Source organism: Orbicella faveolata, unplaced genomic scaffold (genome assembly GCF_042242905.1).
Source record: "Orbicella faveolata isolate gen_17 unplaced genomic scaffold, um_ofav_v1 contig_2, whole genome shotgun sequence".
Taxonomy (NCBI): Eukaryota; Metazoa; Cnidaria; class Anthozoa; order Scleractinia; family Merulinidae; genus Orbicella; species Orbicella faveolata.
Genome location: NW_028301547.1, coordinates 2,756,222 through 2,777,043, shown reverse-complemented (window position 1 = coordinate 2,777,043; position 20,822 = coordinate 2,756,222). Strand labels below are relative to the sequence as shown.

At 38.6% G+C, this 20,822-nt stretch overlaps 2 protein-coding genes across 2 annotated transcripts; one reads left to right on the top strand and one right to left on the bottom strand.

Annotated features, from left to right (window-relative positions):
- Positions 1 to 847: 847 nt before the first annotated feature.
- LOC149111615 (uncharacterized) lies at positions 848 to 6,497 on the bottom strand. Its single transcript, XM_089288772.1, has one exon. The coding sequence runs from the start codon at positions 2,866 to 2,868 to the stop codon at positions 1,387 to 1,389; it is 1,482 nt and encodes a 493-aa protein (XP_089144898.1). The 5' UTR covers positions 2,869 to 6,497; the 3' UTR covers positions 848 to 1,386.
- Positions 6,498 to 7,279: 782 nt separating this feature from the next.
- LOC110058438 (potassium voltage-gated channel subfamily A member 7-like) lies at positions 7,280 to 18,123 on the top strand. The gene is made up of 2 exons (XM_020765089.2): positions 7,280 to 9,099; positions 13,428 to 18,123. Exons 1-2 carry the CDS (start codon positions 7,968 to 7,970, stop codon positions 13,703 to 13,705), a joined length of 1,410 nt encoding a protein of 469 aa, XP_020620748.2. The 5' UTR covers positions 7,280 to 7,967; the 3' UTR covers positions 13,706 to 18,123.
- Positions 18,124 to 20,822: the final 2,699 nt, after the last annotated feature.

Genomic DNA, 20,822 nt, shown 5'->3' with positions numbered 1-20,822 from the left:
CGTGAACAGCAATTGAAGCACGTTGCGTGAGAGTTAAATTTGTAATAAAAATTGTCGAGTTTTGAAATACCTGTCGCCGAACCCACCTATCGCAAATTGTAATGCAGACACTCTGTCGTAACTTGTAATAATATGAGCAGACGCATTGTCTTTGTTTTTAAAAAGCCATAACAGCTTATAAAAATTAGCATTATCATCATTTTCTAGCTATTGTTCGGTTCAACTTTTGTAATCGTTCTCACAATTCAACCATCGTATCCGAGGAGGAGCTGTTACAGTTTACAACCACAACAAACTCATCGACCGCACAACCAAACAACCAACCACAGAGGTAGAGACTTAAGGTAGTGTTAATATAGCTTAAATTTAAAAAAAATTATGCAAGCTTTACGTTACCAAATGTTACACCAGTGCCAACTATCAAATTAAAGAGTTTTAGCTTCGCTACAAGGCATGCAGTTTTGGCCCTTTTATACCCTCGGTATCTGTTAATTTTTCTCCATGGGCTTGAAAAGGAGCACCAAAGTATGGTACGGAAAGTAACAACTTTGCTTTCTTCTAACATGGGTACTTCTCTCAGATTCAATTACTGAGTGGCTAGGATCTTTAATCTTTTATCATTATCTATGCGCTGTTCCCCGCAGCTCTTTGTTAAAACACAAATGAAAATTATTGCATGGAAAACGACAGTGTGTTATGACAGCCGGCGACAGCTCGGGATACACAATATAGGTAGCTATTACAAACTCCGACAAACGTGATTGCAGTTTACGAAAGGTGTCACAAAACGTGACCTGACTGTTATTACAATTTACGTCAGATATTTCAGAACGGGACACTATCATAATTCACCACTGAACAAACGTTTATTGGTGTTTTTCTAAAGTTTAGTGCTCGAGAAATTCGACATGAGCAGTCACTCTCGCTAATGTCGACAACATCTGAAAGTTGGTGGAATCCCGATTTCTCTAACCCTCGATTTTAACTCAAACCAAAAGTTATTTTTCTCCCCTCAGTCGAACACTGTAGTTTCACCCGAACTGCCGATTTTTTTTTTCAAACCAATTTCGTTTCCGCCTTACGGGAGGTTCGGAAAATCAGGATTCCACAGCCTTTCCCTGTAATGCTAAAAAGAAAAACTGATTCCAGTACACATTTCTCCGTCCTTCAAATATTGATCTAAAATTACCTACTCAAAATGTAGTTGCTAAGGAATAGAAAGAACAGCTACCATGTCTCAAGATGGTCGAATTAAAGCGCAGACACATAATTAAATGTATCACGGCTAAAAACACATGGTGGGAAATTGTAGCTAGTTTTTTTTAGTTTTCGTTTTGTAGAGCAAGTAAGACTGGCTTTTTGATTTATTCATACAGCCTTTTTCAATCAGACCACTTTTTCGTCATCCATAACAGACCACACAACATTCGCCATATATGGAGTCATTACGGAATACGATGCATCCGCTGACTTGTTCAAAGTTGTGGGTAGGACTCTCTCATCTGTGCTATTCTCTTCCTTAACCTTACTAAGCTTTGTGAAGGCGTTGCTTCTGTGCTGAAGTCTCAATTTCACTGGTATATCTGCTGTGTTTGGGCGTCTCTTGACAGCTTCCTTTTGAAGAACTAAAGGAATAGCGTTACTGTTCTTTGCTCTGCTTGCATTCACGTTTGGAAAAACACAAGATATTTTACGACATTTGTCAAAGTATTTCTGAGAACTGTTTTCCTCTTTAGGTAGGAGCGGCTTGTCAGGGCGCGAATAATTATGCTTTAAGGCCTCTGACTTATTATAATCAATTCGACTTTTTGTGTTAACGCGATAATGAAACAGTTGTCTGTAGTCGAGTTCCAAATCCTCACCAAATATGGCTTCGTCAGAAACCAAACTTGTAGACCTGCTAAAATTTGACAGAGAACAGTTTTCAGAACAGGTTTGGAAGGTTTCCGGAGTAGGTTGCGGTGGTCTGGGGGCCATAATTATCCCATTCTCGTTCCCAGACCCACTCGTCAAGTGGAAGAAAGATGAAGTTTCACTGGCTTCCCTCGACAGCTCTTCAGACTGCATTCCTTGAATTTTTGAAAGTACACTGGAACAAGAGCCCGCCCGAGTTTGCGTTTCTGATCCATCGTTGCTGTTATCTAGAACAACGGAACTAAATAATGATTGAATGCTTTCAGGGCTACTGCACACATCCAAAGAGCGGCAATGATCAGAATTGTCGTTTTTGATTTCCACATTTAAACCTGAGTTTGATTTAGTTTCGTTGATAACTTCAGCCTCTCTTTCGGAATCGCTCGTCGACTCGCCCCTGGTCTCTGATTTCCACCATCCGTTGCTAGGCAACACATCGTAGTGGTCGCTATCCAAAGTTAATGGAAGCCTTTCAAATTTCAATCGCTCCTTTCTAGCGCCGTTTTTACTAATTGAACGTGTCGGCCGACATATTTGAGGCGGAGTGCTCGGCTTCTTTGTCGCAAACACGGTGGAAGGTTTTCCATTCACTGGGCAACTCGATTTGGATTGTAAACTTTGTGACTTATATACCGATGTGTTGGGACATTTTAGTGCAAGCTGTCTAAGGTATCCTTCTCTAACCGTTTTGCATTTCACCGCTTCTTCTCCGTCCTTCCCTGCTTCAAAATAATCACGCCTTTCTCTTCTTTGAACGCTTGCCCTGACTTGATATATTGCCGCGTTGTTTTTAAGCAGTCCGCCTAGATGTTTTGACAAACAATCGTTGATGTCTCTTTTAAGGAGTGCGTCGAGATTATGAAAAAGCTGATCCATAGAAATTCTATTAATCTTTTGGGATCGTTCTTCATCGTTGATACGAGCTTGCGTTGGAGGAAAAAATTTCCAATCCATTTTCTACTGTGGCGATAAAATTATATTGCATTCAGTAGTACAACTGTTATCAAACGAAGTATTTCCTTACGAATGTTAATGTAGTACCGCCACCTGTACCTTAAAATCCGCGCGGGGAATATTGCCAATTCTGAATAGACTACTAATGATCTGGATTTGTGACTGGCAATCACTTTGAATGCTAGAATTATAAACCTGCCTCGTGAGTAACAAACACTGTACAGACCTATGTCTAACTTTCTGTCTTGGATTTCGCGAGGTATGCTGGGAAAACATTCTTGGTCAAAAGATATCCTACAATTTACATTCTTACCTTGTAAGTGGAAAGAGAAAGTCGATATGAGCCTGCGCTCTAATTGGAGAAACAACGTGGCTTTGCGCAGCTTGTGTTGATGTTTTGTTTGTTTACAGTCTTATTTGCTTGAAGTATTTAAGATAAAGATCAGGGCCGAGTTGTTCAAAAGCCGGTTAACGCTAACCCAGGATTAAAAGTTAACCGAAGATTTAATTTTTCTTGTATCAAAATGTTTTTCACTACTTCTGTTTTGTGTAGTTTGAGATTATTCAAACTCAAAACTGAAGAACAAACAATATAAACAGAAAACCTCAGCGAAAAGTTACAAAATTGAAATCAAAATTCTCGCTAACCTTGGGTTAGGTTAATCGGGCTTTGAACAACCCGGCCCTGCTGTACTTTGGCATGTATGGGAGCTCTATATTAACAGCTCCAGCACGTTAAGAGTAAAACCAACCTCTGCGGCTAATCATTTGAATAACAATCATAATTAGCAACTCTTACCAATTCAACGACTTGCTAAGCTGTGTTTTGAGGTCACAATAATTACCATAATTATCTTTGTCTTTTGCAACTTATTTCAAATTCAGAAAATATCTCTCTTCCGGTTGAAGTTCAAATTAATGGAAGAAACTCGAAGCCGACAAACATCCTCGTTGAATGGAGCTGATTTCCAAGTTGTGTGGGATCACATGTGGCAGTTTTTGTTAGAATGACAAATTTTGGCCGGTGTTAATTCACTTGAGATAAAAAATTAAAACGTGTTAGAGACAATTTTAAGTTTATTCGTTAGAGAACACTTGATCTTCAACGCTTGTTCGGACAGACATTCCAATTTTATAATATGCACAAATCGAGCTTCCAAATTTATTGTGAACCTTGTAAAACTGAAGAATATCTTACTAACAGGAAGATACAGAAATAACGTGGAAATGCCTCTACACGTGAACGTTTTTGGCGCCGTGTGATTTTTAAACCGATAGATGCAAATGAAAGTTGAATCTAAACTTTAAAACTGATGCTTCGACCCATGCCGTGAACAAACTGTAAGCAGTGCACGAATCACTGGCTGTAGATTAGTCAGCCAGCCGTGTGTTTATCAAAGAATCTCTCAAGACCGAAATAACCTAAATCACCTGTGTTAACGAGCAATAAAAACATGCAACATTCGGCTATTTTAACATTTACGTTGCCATTGGTGAATTATGCCTGTCTCACAATTTAAGAGAAATGTCTTTTTTATTCTGTTGTTTTCGCTCTTTTTTCTCGGTTTCATAATTACAGGTTTTCACTCACACCAACAGACTGGAAATTGGTTGAAAATTCAAACAACTTTTTTCATTGTTTTACATTATAAGTGTCCTAAAGTTTTCTTTTTAAATTGAGTATACTGCCTTATCTATTTGATAACACTATCACCAAATTAATCTTTCTTTCATGAAAGTTTTGGCACAACGTAGGCTCTGGGTATAGTTAGATAACGCTAAAAAATATTCTATAATGACGAGAAAAATTACATTCAATGTACATTATTCTTCTCAGTTGAGCGACGGCCTCACAAATGTACTTAATTTTGTTGATTATAATGTCTGGTTTGCGATTACTAAAACTTTTGGATCGCCGCAATTTAAGACCACAGAGGTCTCGCCTCAAATAACTAATAACACATTTGAAAACTTTGTTTATTGTTTGTATTGTTGATTTTATCGTTTGAACTTGTCATCAATTTGCCTGAAATATTTACTTCTTTTGGCGGTATAGTTTTGTCCTAGTTCCCTCAAGAACGAAGAATTAAAAAAGTATTCCCCCTTCGCGGTCTTTGCAACCAGTTTATACGATAAGGTTCAAGGCATTATTAAAATGTGTTATTATGATTCCTTAGGGAAGCTGCACTCGAGAAGGACCTAATTATTTTTCTGAAAAATCTTTCCGAGGCATTTCATTAAAATATCTGCAGGATATCGGTATTATGGCCTAAGCTCTGTGGGTTTAACTCCAAACTTTTACCATAGCATAACAATTTTGTTGTCTCGACTTAAATTCTTATACGCTTAAAACTGGTTAGTTTAAATTCAGACGGATTCCGTAAGGTACAGGATTAATTTGCTATTTTTTGCTGAAATTCCATCACTTTCGGGAGAGTCAGCTGAACATATTGTGTTTGATTGTTTTGTTAGCCATACCTACCCCCTGTAAATATTAGCTTAAATCAATCAAAGAAACATGAAGAAATATGAATATCGTCAAAGATGATTTGTAAGGTGATGAAAAATGAATCGAACCCGGCCGGCGAAGTACTTCACCGAACTTCATACCTTTCTAACTTTACATGAGTTCTGAGTGGATTATACAAAAACACAAGAGTCCAGTCATATTTAATTGATCTGCTTTCAGGCGTGTCGCAAAAAATAAACATCAACCAAATGTTCCGTCAGGCGACCTGCAGTTCGTACCAAATTTGGCCCTGGAAAAATGAAGCCGGCGTGGTCGCGACTTTCATCGAATATCTTCATTCTATTGCAAGGGGAAAAAATAATCGATAAAGATCTGTAGTATCTAGAGATTATTTTAGCGAAATCTTGAATAACAGGCTAAAAAACTCCTTGAACAAACAGTTCGTGTGGTGTGTCTGAAATCAGCCTGGAATAAATCTTTCTTAAAATAATATAACTGTGATTCTAGTTAGATTCCTGTTCTTAGCTTTTGAGAACTGTGGTCAATTATGAACAAAGCGAGAACAAGATTAAACCAACGGGAGATCACTCGTTTAAAATGGTAGGACAAAGCAAAAACAATCAGATTGGAAACACAAGCTACGAAACAGCTGGCCGACGACTCCACTGAATTACTGCGGGGAAAGTAACGAAATGTTAAATCATTTTACAGAGAAAATGCTTTCAGTTACTTCACCTGCATGTCGAGTCTCCTTTCTCTTTCGTTCTCCGTGAAGAGTTTTTCTTAACATTTTAAAAATCAATTCTCTTTTTTTCCTTTTTCATTATCGCCACAGGCGAAGCTAAATTGGTATAGGATAATGCTATTTGTGTCCACATGGAAAATTCCCCTTCTTCTATTTTTGTATTTCCTGTACTTCTAGAAGCAGCACGCTTTGTTTTCAACTCGGTTTATACAGAAGTCGCGCGCGCGCGCAAAGAAACAAAAACCCACCTCAGTGCTTTCTTTGATTTCGGTTAATTTTACGATTTAGAACGTTGCGATAGATACCGGCAAAAAAAAATATCCACAATCGACGGAGCTGGTGCATATTTAAGCACTCTTTTTCAAAACATTCAAGCCATTAAAAATTTAAAAGAAACAAGAATTAGAATGCTTCCTATTCTGTTTAAATATTTCTTCCTAACAAAGGTTTTCGCTTTTGTTATTGGAATCTTGAACGTATTGTTAGTAAAGGAGAACAACACTGCGATGCTGGCTAAAAAGGAATATTCAGATCACTTTGATTTTAACATGATGAAAAAATTTAATTTAAATTTTCAAGCGCGTTTGCTTAACGTTGTTATCGTATTCGATACTAAAAAATATATTTTTAGGTTTGAAGCTTTCGCGTGAAAAAGAAAAAATTTAAAACGAGGCGAATCGTTCGAAAAACAAACATTATTACTTCTATGATTCTAATGTTTATATTTCTTCGTAAGAGACTCTTGTGCGCTTATCTCACAGAGTGATTTAAATTTGCCGATTTAGATAAAATAAACCTCATATCAACCGGAGCTAAATTTTTTAGAAGGTTACTTTTCGAGCGTTCGCGGTTTCTCCCGCTTAAAATTTTCATACCTGTTTTCTCGCGATGTTTCGCGAGCAAACATGAGCGGATTTCTTTGCCAAATTATCAGTGCTACGTTTGTTTAAAACCACTGAATAGCCGCGAGTACGTTATGTTTTCGATTTAAATTACGACTAGTAATTCCAAGAGTTAAAAGTTTGAATTTTGATATCTAGGCCGGCTTGTGCAGGTGAAAAAGACTCTTTCTTATCATTTTATTGATTACTTGTGAAAACATTTCACAAATACGAGAAAATTAGTCCGATGAAGGTTAGATCGCAAACTTCGTCGAATATGGATCTTTTTTTCTCGATTTCTCGCGCAACTGAGTAAAATTTAGCTCAATTTTCGTTGCGAATTGAATGTGAGAAGTTTACAAATATGGAAATAGCAAATTTGCATTCTCACTGTTGGAGAACAACTCTGTCTTTGTTTGAGCCCATGCCTTTCTCTGAATACAAATGTCCTCACTTTCAGCCATTCAGGGTTTCATAATTCTCAATCTAGTTATTTCACTCCTGATTACCGCTTTTTTTGCCCTCGCTAACCAAATTATAAAATCTTCACACTACATTTTAATTTCCAGCTCACGAATCCTGGATTACTGAGCAAAACTGAGGCCATTTCTGAGGCGTACAGGCTATTCCTTCTCTGGATGTGTGTGGATGGTTAATTACAATTCTAGACATCTTCATAAAATAATAATGTAACAATTTTCAATGGTCTGCGAACACACAGTCATAAATATATTGATGTAAACATGTGTCAAGGCTTGCATTTGTTAAATCAGTGAAGCCAACAGTGAAGAGAAGGCGAACGACTTATAAGAGCGAAATCGACATGATCTGTCGGGAAGATCGCTAGAACCCCGCGCCCAGTTAAAAGAATCGTCGATATTGACCAGCACTGATTACGCATGTGTACAAATTTTGCGGTGACAGCGGCCCAAGTAACGCGACATACAAGATTAATCTGCAAGCCTACTGACGGAGGGCTATTTTCGTTGTTGTGACATTTTTAATGTTGACGACGGCAACCACTTCTGCCTCAACTAGCGCGGATCCGAATGGGGCACCGGGCAACAACTATCGTGGTTATAAACAGTTGATGGAAAGATTTGACGGCTTAGTGAACTACAGTCCTTCAAATATGGACGATCCGATTGTTTTAAACGTTGCAGGCAAGCGATTTGAGACTTACGAAGAAACTCTTGCAAGATTTCCCGAAACTCTCCTGGGATCTGTGAGTCGCAGGGCCAAGTTTTACAACGCTAAACGGCAAGAATACTTTTTCGATAGACACCGATCAGCGTTTGACGCAATCCTTTATTATTATCAATCTGGAGGAACTCTCATAAGGCCCGAGCATGTCCCGCCTCATGTATTCATCAACGAAGTTGTGTTCTTCGACCTACCAGAAGAGGCTGTACAAGTCGTTCAGCTGGAGGCGGGAATAGCCGATGAGCCCGAGGAACAACCAATGCCCAACAATTACTACATGGGATTAATTTGGAACACTTTGGAATATCCCAATTCGTCGAAGTTGGCCAAATTTCTAGCGATTTTTTCGGTAGTAGTTATTACTCTTTCTTTAATCATTTTTTGCATCGAGACTCTGCCGAATTTCAAGAAGCCAGCTCCAAACCCTTACGATGAAGTTTGGTTTAAACTTAACACTTTTGTCATCATTTGGTTTACTGGCGAGTATGTCATTCGCTTCATTACTTCTCCGCAAAAATTCAAATTTCTTATCGGGGCGCTGAACATTATTGATTTATTATCCATTCTGCCTTATTACGTTCAACTTGGACTCGACGAGGACGACTCATCTATCTCTGTCCTGCGTGTGGTGCGTGTGGTCCGCGTGTTTCGTGTGTTTAAACTCTCGCGCCACTCGCGTGGGCTCCAGATATTAGGGAACACGCTCAGAGCGAGTTTAAATGAACTGGTTATGTTAATGTTCTTCTTAGCTATTGGAGTTATGATATTTGCTAGTTGCGTCTACTACGCTGAAGGAGGTAAAGATACCGATTTTCAAAGCATTCCGCACTCCTTCTGGTGGGCTGTCGTTACCATGACGACGGTGGGTTATGGAGATGTATCCCCCATCAGTTTTCCCGGGAAAATCGTGGGTGCACTTTGTGCAATCTCAGGTAAGCCAACACAGTGCGTTAACTGACAGGCACTAGGTGGGCTTTACGGCAAGTCTTGCAGTGAAATGGTTTCATCTTTTACTGTGCAAGAATTGCAAAGCCCACCAAGCTTTTCTTAAAGTTAATGAGCGCTAGGAATTTTTGTCACATATATTTTGTCTGTTAAACTCAGCCTGTTTCGTTTCGGCAACGTTTTCATGAAACTTTTTAATCAACATGTAAATTGGGCTATCCTGTTCGAGCGTATCACGAGAACAAAGATGAACACTCAATTTTTAACCGAAAGAATATGAATACAGAGGGAATTAATCTCCCAGTTTGGGAAAAACAGCACTTAAGTCAATGACTTCACAATTTTTTGCTGTTGACTTCCGAGAACCAAAAAATTGTGTTTAATAATGAAGATAGCATCTTGCACAAAGATTAGTAAGCTTCTTTCAAAAAAAATTACTTGTTTGCTAGAGGAGACCGCGAGCAATTTTGTCATTCCCTCGCGTGACTCGCGCGCGGAAGGTGTTTAGGTGGCTCGCGAGAGAGCATAATTTACCTTCTGTCATTCTTCTCAACTTGTGTGAATAAGTAATTGATTATGTGGGAACCTAATACAATAACTTTGTTTTGAAATGGTGGTGATGGATTATTCTACCGAAAACCCATTGATTTTACGGGAAAGAGGACAAATTCACTTTGCTCGTTATTTTTATTAAGTAAGATAAACACAGTATTTCCTCAATATTCGTTCATTTCAATCTAAAAATTCTCAAATTTTGCCTTCAGAAGACTGCATGCTTAAATTTCTAGTTAAATATTAATTGGCTTCGGAACGCTAAGTCGATAACAATATGCGAAGGTGTCCATGCCATTTCCCTTCGCTTTAAACGTTTAAAGTCAAACTTTCATTGAATACCGACAACTATTCGTAACGGAATCTCGGTAAAGCAGCGAAGAGGATTGAAGCTGTGTAGTCCCTGACCTTAACGGAGTGAAATATAAATTCAATTACAGTTGCGCGTTGGCCCTGCAGTAAGCTTGTCATGTTCTGAAATATTTATAAGTACCTGCAGGTTGCGGAAGAATGCGATAAAAAGCTTACATTGTGAATTGTTAAGGCTCCATAACATCTTTGGAATGAAATTATTCAACAATGCGGAAGTCGCTTTGGCCACTGCAAACTTACAATACAGATAGTTTCTTCTGTAAATACGTGATTCGCATACATAACAGAGCGCTTCAAAATTTATTACAGTTATCATCCGTTTAAATTCATTAAAAAAATTAAGGTGGCACTGTGTATGTGTGCGGGCTTCACTCAAAACTCAAGAGAACCTCTTCAAATTAACAATTGTCATAAGTAGTAATAGAGTTAGCAACCAAGCGACAACATTCTGGCGTACCGCTGAGGTGTTTAAAAATTCAAAAGTGTTTTGCACGCATACTAACTTCATGAAGTCGAAAAGATAAATTGGAATCACCATAATCTTGGTCTCGAGTGAGTGTCCTGTGTCATATAAGAAACGTTTTGACTCGTAAAGCAATCTCTAGTTGAGTCTCAAAATCTCTAATTTCATTTCGAGCCGAGGTGTTTGAAATTCAGCGGGATACTTGACCAGAGAAAACACTTTTCACAACACACTTTGCATATACTATTGAAATGACAAGAGAATGATCCACAGTATTGTTAATAAAATTAAAGTTGAAATGAGATTCGCTGCGTAATTTTCACTAATATCTCTGGTTTTCAAACTAAGAGAAGGTTATCATTCAAGGCTATGCTGCAAAAAGGAATTCTTTCAAACTCCCACGCAGATGCACGATTTAATTTGTGAAAAAAATTATCGAAGGATCTACTGCGATTGCTAAGAGGAAAGTTAAGCTTGTTTTATTGATCAGCTGTTGTTTCTCGTGGCAGCTGTTATTTCGACTAAATGCTTGCCTTTCTTCTTTGCTTTGCGAAATTTCTTCGGGAGACAAAGCATAAATATTTTTGCGCTTTAGATTTTTCCTGAAAGCCAGTTTCTACTTCAGTGTCTACGATGAAATAGTCATTGAAAAAAAAAAACTTATCGGTAAATGTTAGCATCGAACAAATATTATTGAATCAGTTTTCTTGAAATTAGACAGACGAAAATACACATTTGTTCTTCAGTTCAGAAAGATTTTATTTTGTGATTTCCTACAGAGTTACAATGTTGACTGACGGCATTATGTTCTACTTTTTTACGTTTAAGTTTGAATGAAATTGATTACACTCTTGAACTGCTGAGATGTTATCGCTAATATTTGAATGGCTTACGGACTCCGACTATAATTTCAGTGTTATTGCGGGATGTTTATAGTTTTAAACTCAGAACATACCTTAGTTTTAAAATCAGGATTTCTTTCGTAATATTTACTTGAATTCGGTACCCTTTGATCCAAAAAAGGAAAATAATTTTTTCTTCCCGGCAATATATAAATCCGTCATTTTGAAAACCGCATAAACTTGGCGGGAAGAAGGTTTCATGAGGCAACCATTTCGAACGCATATCAAACATTTCGCCGGAGATTTTTAAATTTCCAGTATCTTTGAGCGTGCGATGCCCAGCATAAAATACCGTCATCCCTCAAATTTTGCCAATGCCGGACATCTTTTTCTAGGTACCTAAGTTTGCACAATTTAAATGTTTCAAATTTCATTTTTGTTGAAGTCATTTTCATACATATTTTGTCCCAGCTGTTTCGGCTGCGCTGTCTCCTTCAACGTACGGATAACTATTTTCGTGAAACCTGATTCATAAAAGTTATACCACTATATACATATCGACGGTATATTCAGAATATCTGGAAAAAGGAATTTCCCCTTAACTTTCTACTTTTGAAAAGTTTCCTTTCATGAACTTTGACAGTATACTTTAACGAATTTTACAAAGAGCTTGAATTTATATTGAAACTATTAAAAACGCGAGTATTCGATTCTCGCTTATGCTTCAGTTCATATCTACTCCGTCTAATTAAAATTATTTTTATAAGATTTAAGATCACATAATGTGATTTTTATAGAAATACAAAATATTGCAGTATTTGGTATCGAGTGTTGCTCCATTTTCAAAATGGCGAAAATTAAACGCATATCATTAATCTTTGCACCGGTACGGGAAGAGATATCCATCACGTGCCAAACCGGGTAAATGTTTGCGGTTGTTTTGCACAGTCAGTATGCTTAAGACTGAAAAGGAAGTAAAATTGACAGTTACTGTTATCCAATGCTGGCTGTCGCAATATATCAATATTATTCATTACAAACGTAGCGATTCAAATGACCTTTATATGTATGCATTGCATACCTATCTTCTTGGATGGACAATAGACCATTTTACAGTTGTCTGCTCAGTGACCTGGCCTTTGTATGGCAGCGAGGCTAGAGTTGACCTTGTTTTGATACAGACCTCACTGCTTTTGTCATGTAAATGCACCTAGTTAGCATCAGAACAACTTGTTTTACACAACAAAAGCAGTGAGGTCTGACCTTTATATGTATGCATTGCATACCTATCTTCTTGGATGGACAATAGACCATTTTACAGTTGTCTGCTCAGTGACCTGGCCTTTGTATGGCAGCGAGGCTAGAGTTGACCTTGTTTTGATACAGACCTCACTGCTTTTGTCATGTAAATGCACCTAGTTAGCATCAGAACAACTTGTTTTAGCCTCGCTGCCATACAAAGGCCAGGTCACTGAGCAGACAACTGTAAAATGGTCTATTGCGCGCAAGTACTAGCCTCGACTTCAGATCAAGTTTACTTCATTTTTCATTGCGAAGAACGCGCTAAAAGAAATTCTACGGAAAGCCGTTCTACTACCAAGGCATTGTAGCTCTCAACTGGGGTTTAACATGATAGTTAAGTGCTACTAGATCGATAGACTGGAGGCTGTTGAAAACTTGTCCACAAAATGAATGGTCTTCCGACAAACAAATGAAACTTGCAACATTTCAAGGGTAATAAAGAAGTTTTGAGAAGATCTCTACTAGGCGACAGAACAAACCTTAAACCATGGATTTGAACACGACGTTTCTATTGACTAATTTCTCCCTTAAAGTTTAACGCCATTTTTATTGGTCCAGACAAGAGAACCCGCACACTTCTCTACTGGGATGGTATAGGTGTAGCACGTGACCTATTTTGACCAATCACGCGACAGAAAATTCCAAGTAAAATATAATAGTGATATAACGCGCCCACTCCAAACGAAGGAGGGGCAGAAAAATCCTGCAGTGGATTCAGTTGTCGGATACAATAAATGTGAAATAATGACAGCCATTTAATCTTGTTTTCTTATTTCTCTCGTAGGGGTGCTAACAATTGCTCTTCCTGTTCCTGTTATTGTATCCAACTTCGAGAATTTCTACAACAAGGAGATGAACCGACGAAAAGAGGAAGAATTGAAAAAAGCTGAAGAAGCTCGAGATAGAGAAGAACAGAAAAAGACTGGTACAAACAACTCCAAGAATCACATGGAGCTGGACAGCATGGACGGAAAAACTCCCAAATCACCTCGAGGAGTTTTAGTTTGTGGATTAAAAAACGGAGAGGAAAATTCTTCTGATAAGACTCACACAACAGTTTAACATATGACCGTTACAAGTTGTAAGTGAAGTCACTTGGAATTGCACATTTTGATTATATGAAATGACATTTATTCAGCGACATTAGTAATCAATTTTAATACACGCAAGCTAAAGAGATTCAACTCCATTCCGGCAAGAAATGGGAGTTGAAGGTTTCCTCGCCAAAGGGGAAAAAATGACACTTTAACACAGTGAAAGTGTAACAAATGAAAATTGCGAAGAACTGCAAAATTGGCGAAATTTCGACTGCGAAATATACTTGAACCAACTACGGACCGGTTAGTAACGTCACGACCTCTTCACGTGATAATGGAAGACGATACGTGGCTCCAGATATGGAACGCGTACAGACCAGAAATAGCACGTTAAATATTCCGCAATTTCATTGCGATTTATAAAAATCCTTCGAGTGTAAACTCTAGCAAGGTTCATCCAGATTATCTCACGCAAGAAAAGAAGGACGTGAATTAACAAATTAAAAATACGAGTATTAACACAAGCAAATGGAACCGAAGTCAGGGCAGCCAAGTTATCACATGATAGCTATCAGTCTTTCAAATTCAGAATTTGTCTTCACGCTATGCTGAAGTTCGGATGATGACGCATTTGCCCACATAGACCAAAACTTTGAAAGACCTTTCAGGCTAGTAGACGCAGGAATCTCAATGGGTATTTCCTATGGAAAGACTGTTTTTACCCACAGGTTCGTTAGCCCTGTACAAATCACAGTAGCCCAAAGGAACAAGTTGACTTCTGTTATTCGGCCTCTTTTCCAAGGTCTTCTTTACCGATGTGCTGGAGTGAATTTGCTTCAGTGGAACATGACATTGTTTGGAGCACAAACTCAAGCGCACAATCGTTGACGCCCTTTTAAAGCACTTGCACGTCGAACAAAAGCCAGAAAAGGGCTAACAGGCAACATTACGCCTGAAAAATGCTGATGATATTCATTTGCAGGTAAAAGGTAACCCTGTATGATTAAGCGAAATTCTGCAGAACTACCGTGACATTGAAATAAACGAACGTAGATTGATCATCACTACACACAGCACAGGTAGCTCAGGCTCAGAAACGAAGCAAGCGCGCCATTTGTTATACGGGGAAAAGGTCCCGAACAGCGATGGCGGACTTATCTGTCTTGGCCTACTCGTCACGATGTTAAATAGTGCGGAAAATAAAACTGAAATCAATTTAGCCAACTGAGGTCAATAATCGCCGTGAAATAAAGAAGGTAAATTTATTATAGATGCACAGCGAAAATTTTAATATTAATGTATTCGTCACACGTGAGCTAGGTGAAGTTAGCGAATTAACTTGTAATACCTGTTTCTCGTGTCAAAAATAGTCTCATTCAGAAGTCCAATAAATTATTATGCGGTATTCTGGATTCACAAATAATCGTTCCTTAGTTACTCAATACCGCACAGCCAGGTTATAGCTATAACTTGTCTAATTCTAGGTCTAAGAAGGCTTGCTTATCGCTGAATTTGAAAGTAAAAATTCTAGACTGTACGGTATTCAGATATCAAAAGAGGTGCCTTAGACAGTGCTTACTAATATGCACGGAAGTCTCTTTAAATGGCAAAACGTTTACCACTCAGAGACCTTAAATAGCGTAGATAGTGTTTAAGGGATGGTTTCATAGCTCGACGCATGTGCAGGCTACAACGTCTTGATTTCTATTGTTTATGAACCAATTAGGTGCGAGTAGATGGCTCACAGGTGTGTCGGCTTTGAGCTGAATAGAGCTGTTTTCAATTGAGTGTCGTAAAACCAAAACCAAACCAATAACTTGCCAATTAGACTACTCAGCCAATCTCAGACTGTAGTAAAACCAAAACCAAAACCAAAGTAATTGCCTGGCTCAATTGAAAACTGCTCCAATAAATTCGATGTTCAACACTTAATTCAACATTTTCTATATAAACCCATTAACATCTTCCGTAAAATTTGGCATCAGTCATTTGCTTGCACAAATTATAGTCTGTGGTTGCAGAACTACACGAGGTTCAGAATGAAAGCGAAAAATTCACCATGTATAGCCTGCACATGCGCCAAACCGTGAAACTAGCCCTTTGATGCTGCAAAGTAATACCGTTACACGATTAATTGATGAACATTTAGTCACGCAACTCTCTTTGGGGTGGAAACAATTTCTAAGGGTACAGTTATTAATATACTGAATACCTGAAGTGAGTAAATGACCTATACAATTTTTTAAAACATAACACAAGATCTTGGAGTCAATCTGTCGATTCTAATTGTCGTTATCACTGTCAACGCTATTATTTAATATTGTATATAAAAAATTAAATAGTATAAATTCTCTATAAAGCACGAAGGCACATCGTGGAATTTGAATTTTTTTCGGTTATTTTTAACGAGCTTGAAATATTTGCTTACTTATTTGAATTGATGGAAATTAATTCTTTTTTGTGCTTTATTGAAAAACTTAAGTCTTCTCAGGGCAGGGCACAACTTTCCTACACAAAATCATGTTTATCTGGCTCGTTAAGAGAATTAGATTCATATCAGGAATATGAATTAGGGAAGATAATCATGGGACATTTGTATTCTATAATTTATTCAATCTCAGCGGTCGTAACGAAACAAAACATGCAGACTATGCTGGAATGAATTTTCACAGATTATGCTTGGTTTAGTTTTGTGTCATATTTTTGTAGAATATTTTGGTTCTACTTTAAATGTGCTGACGTCGCAAAAATAGTTACCCGTTCAAAGAATTGAAATAGGAACAACTTTACACCGACTTTTCAACTTTCAGCCTTCTCAGAGAGGTATAATTCGGTTTTCATAGCAAAACCGAACACCCAATTGATGTTGTAGTGTAAATTACCCCCAAAGAGTCCGACGAACTCGTGAGATTGACTGTGAGATAACCTAAAATTGTACTTGACGATTTTGGCCTCCTCACCAAAATAATGATTAGCTCAGAGTAACCATGCGCTATAGAAAAACAAACTCAAGTATGACCTAGCAAAACTGAAAAAGCAAACTGGGAAATCTTCAGATAGGCTGGCAAAGTATGGCTATGTCATTAAAAGGAGATATATCAGAGTAAACTTAACAGAAACGAGTTCGATAAAATTATTCCCGGTGATAAAGAAGAAATATCGTAGTTATTGCCTTTTTATTTTTACTGCATGTTATCATTAACATGGTGTGTTCATTGAGAAATCTACGTTAATATGGTAAATTGACTCAACTGGTGTCATGAATTTTTACAGCCATAGAGCGGTTTTCACTTGAGTATCGAAAAGTTCTTGGTTTTGCTTCATAAGTTTTGCATTACTATGCTATAAATCTAGATCTCGCTTCACTCGGTCATCCAGTTAATCAGAAGTAAACCAAAATTCGTCCACACACGTTTTCCCGCGCTTTTCGTCAGCTTCATGTATTTACTTCAAGTTTTGATTGGTTCATTGAATTGTTTCTGTCCTTTGTGATTGGCCAGAGTGATAACTCTGGTTTTGGTGTTACTTACTTGAAAACCGCTCTAAGGAGAAAATAGTAGCGTCTGAGAGAGGAAAGAACTGACTTTGTTCCTTTAGATCAAAACTTGCTTAGAGATACAAATAAGCATAATTTACCTTTGGCATCGATAAACGATGAAGAGGCAATTAGACGTTTCTACTGGTTTCAATTTCACGACTTACGCTTTGTCATAGTTTCAACTGAGACGGCAGGTTCGCCTCTTAAGAGTCAGCGGCATCAGTGCGCAAGTCACACCTCGTACCCAGTGTCTCGTGGCGTCAGTTCAAGTCTAAGGATGGTGCTGCTGAATTTTAAACGTCAGACACGACCTTGGAAAGAAAGTTGCATCAAGCCCGGAGTTCGGTCACTTTAACAAACTATTTTAAAATTTCTTAGTGTTAAATTATTGAAACTTATGGGGCACCGTCGTCTATTTAAACGGTTTTGAACAGTTTAAAAATTACCTAGATTATAACTAGAAAACCTGGCAACAACGTGTTTATATCTAGTTAGCAAGTATGGAACCAGATTGCGATAGTTGAAAATGCTAGACTAAGTTATTCAATTGGTCAAAATCGTTTGCAATATGGAGTTGAATACATTTTCTACAGTCTGGGTTTAGCTAGTGAAAGTTCTCCTTAAAAAGTTAATTGATTTCCAACAGAGTTTTATTCGTCATAATATTTTTCACCAGAATTATTCATTCTCAAGCACGTGACCGAAAACTCGGCTATTATTGGTTGAGGCATTTGCACACGCGGCCCTGACGTTACTGTATATTAGAGCAATAATTTCAAACATTTTTAAATTTCAAATTTTATATTGCAATTTAAGTCGTAGGTTAACAGATCGCCCTGGTATAGCGGGGCGCATCTGCAACTTATTTCGACTGAATTTTATTCAATAAAACCTTTCAAACTTGTTGTTGCCTTTGTGTAGTATATATGTAACCAATATGGTCTTTACTTAGACCTAGCTATTGCTCATGCTAGCGATATAACAACATAATGACATCACGACATAATTTCACTATCGAGCTTAAAATTCATGTGAACTCAGTTAAATAACTTTGCCCTCCATGAGTTCTCGTAGCTCGGTGGATAGTGCGCCCGCCCGGTGTCCGGGAGGTCACGGGTTCGACTCCTGTCGGGGACTCAAATTTTTTTCTTTGTCCCATGCTCGTGTCTTGTTGATCAGTTCACTCTTCACATTTTATTACCGAGCTTAAAATGCACCATCTTTAATCACTTATCGCAATCGCTCATGTCGGTAATGTGAACATCTACGTAACGACGTAAGGAAAAGATCAGTTTTTTTTTCCTTACGTCGATAAGTTCATGCTGTTATGTCAGTATGTCAGCATGTTCACACTGCCAACATAACCACATAACGTCGTTCGTATGCCGCTATGTTTATGTCGTTATGTCGCAAGCTGGGCCCTGAACGTCAATTGACGAGTTTATATGACAGCACGTTTTTGATGATAGTCTTATTTTACTCTTTGTGAGTAACTGGCATGCTTGAGTTGTCTGAAGGGTCATGTCATTAAGATTATGAGAGCCATTGCGGCATCAGATATTATGCACACCCACTTTTTCCTTGGAAAATTTCACAACGGAATGACTGACTCATGACTTACTCGACGCGATCCTCTTCGCTCCGACCGGGGCATAGGGCCTCCACTACAGCTTTCCATCAGCCCGGTTTTGTGCGGTCCGTTTCATTTGATTTCATGACATCCCCAAGTCCTCATGCTCCTGCTGTATACTGAGTCCTTCTCCGTGAATTCTTCTGTTCGCCTTTCCTCCTATATAGCTAGCCCCCTGAGGGTTCCACTCAAGGGACAGGCGGGTAATGTTGGTGGCAGGTTTCCTTAGAGTGTGGCCAATCCATCTCTATTTCCGTCTCCGTATGGTAACTTCAATTCTCTCCTGCCTGGTGCGCTGCCACAACTCGTCATTCGAGATCTTTCTTGGCCACCAAACCCTTACGATCATAGTGTACCGGATCCTACGGTTAGTGAAGGTCTGGTGTTAGTCTCGAGGTCTCGGATCCATAAAGCAGAACTAAATCTGCCAACTTCACGTTGAAATGAATCATAGCTGTACGAAATTCATCCCGAGTCCCTCTTGTGTCCTCGTACTCTCTTACAATCTAAGTGCCTCTCTCAGGCCCGGGGGCCGGGTTGTTCAAAGCCCGATTAAGCTAACTCAGGATAAGTGAGGATTTTGATTCCATTTTTGTAACTTTTTGGTATGGTTTTCGGTTTATATTGTTTGTCCTTCAGTTTAGAGTTTAAATAATCCAAAGTACACAAAATATAAACAGTGAAAAACATTTGTGATACAAGATAAATTAATACTTCGGTTAACTTTTAATCCTGGGTTAGCGTTAACTGGGTTTCGAACAACCCACCCAGAAGTATCAATAGGTATTGTTGTTGGGACAAGCAGATATAATGCTGGAGAGTAACCTACATGGAATAGCCTCCTATCCAGTGGTAGCCTGTGAACAGGCCGGCTTGAAGGGTCTGATCGCGGCCTGAAGAACAAAGAAAGAACTGGTTGAGAGTAAAAATAGTGTGGGGGCTAGAGCGTCGGAGCTCTCCCCTCCTCCGCCATCTATCCTCTTCCCTCCCGCTTTCCCTTCACCCCATCCTCGACTATCTCGTTTTCACTGGAGTGATCGAAAAATCGCTGTATATGTACCACTTACTTTTTCATACTATTCCCATGCTCCTTGATGAAACACGCAGTCTTAACGGTGGGAAATGAAATAGAACAGTCCTCCCCACTGAAAGGTTTATACAAATGCTGTCAAATGGTACACATTCATACCGTCTCATTTTGATCGTTGAAAATTTGTACTGTTCCATTTGGCGGAAAATTCTCACCGTTTTTTCTACGCCAATATATGAAAGCGCTCTTGGTCACCCCACGCACGCGACAAGTAAACGGAAAGCTGTCTAGCTTATAAATTGGTCGATTTTAAATCTTTTGGCCCTTTGAAATCATACACGCAATTTACATAAAAAAGAAGAAACATGCATGTATGTTGGGCGGAGGCTGTATGGCCAGTGAATCAGGCCAGTTGGCAGATAGTAAACTGAAATGAGGGGGAAAATTGGGAAAATTTAAATGACTTTTGTATAATGACAAGCATGGAGACAGCACAATGATATTATGTTACGTGGCTCATTCAGTATTAATGATATGATATGTCCTTCTTCTGTCTGTCTTCCCTAAACTGGAACGACCGCTAATTTTTGTGGCGAGCGGAGCTTTCGTTTGGTGACACGCAGCAAGCCTGTTTAGTAAGAAAAATTTTAGTAAAATAACCCACAAATAAATGATTGATTAAAATAATATTAATAACTAGCCAGCGAACAGGCTTGAAGGGTCTGTCGACAGCGGCTGGAAGGACCGAGAAGGAACTGGAATTCCCCCGAGGGGGGAATTTATCGGCCTTTTTCTCTTCGCCCCATCCTCGACTAGAGGGTCTGTCCACAGTCTAAATAATAACGTGACTTTTTTTTCCTTTCTTTAAAATCGCCATTAGAAGCACTATGGCTTGTGTTTGTCTACGGTAAACATTCGTGGCGCCTAGTTTCTGTGAATACCGC

Bases quoted from the DNA above. Each gene is read 5' to 3' on its own strand.
- LOC149111615 (XM_089288772.1), bottom strand. From the start codon at position 2,868: ATGGATTGGAAATTTTTTCCTCCAACGCAAGCTCGTATCAACGATGAA.
- LOC110058438 (XM_020765089.2), top strand. From the start codon at position 7,968: ATGTTGACGACGGCAACCACTTCTGCCTCAACTAGCGCGGATCCGAAT. The intron at 9,100-13,427 runs GTAAGCCAACAC...TTTCTCTCGTAG, and splicing joins TGCACTTTGTGCAATCTCAG to GGGTGCTAACAATTGCTCTT.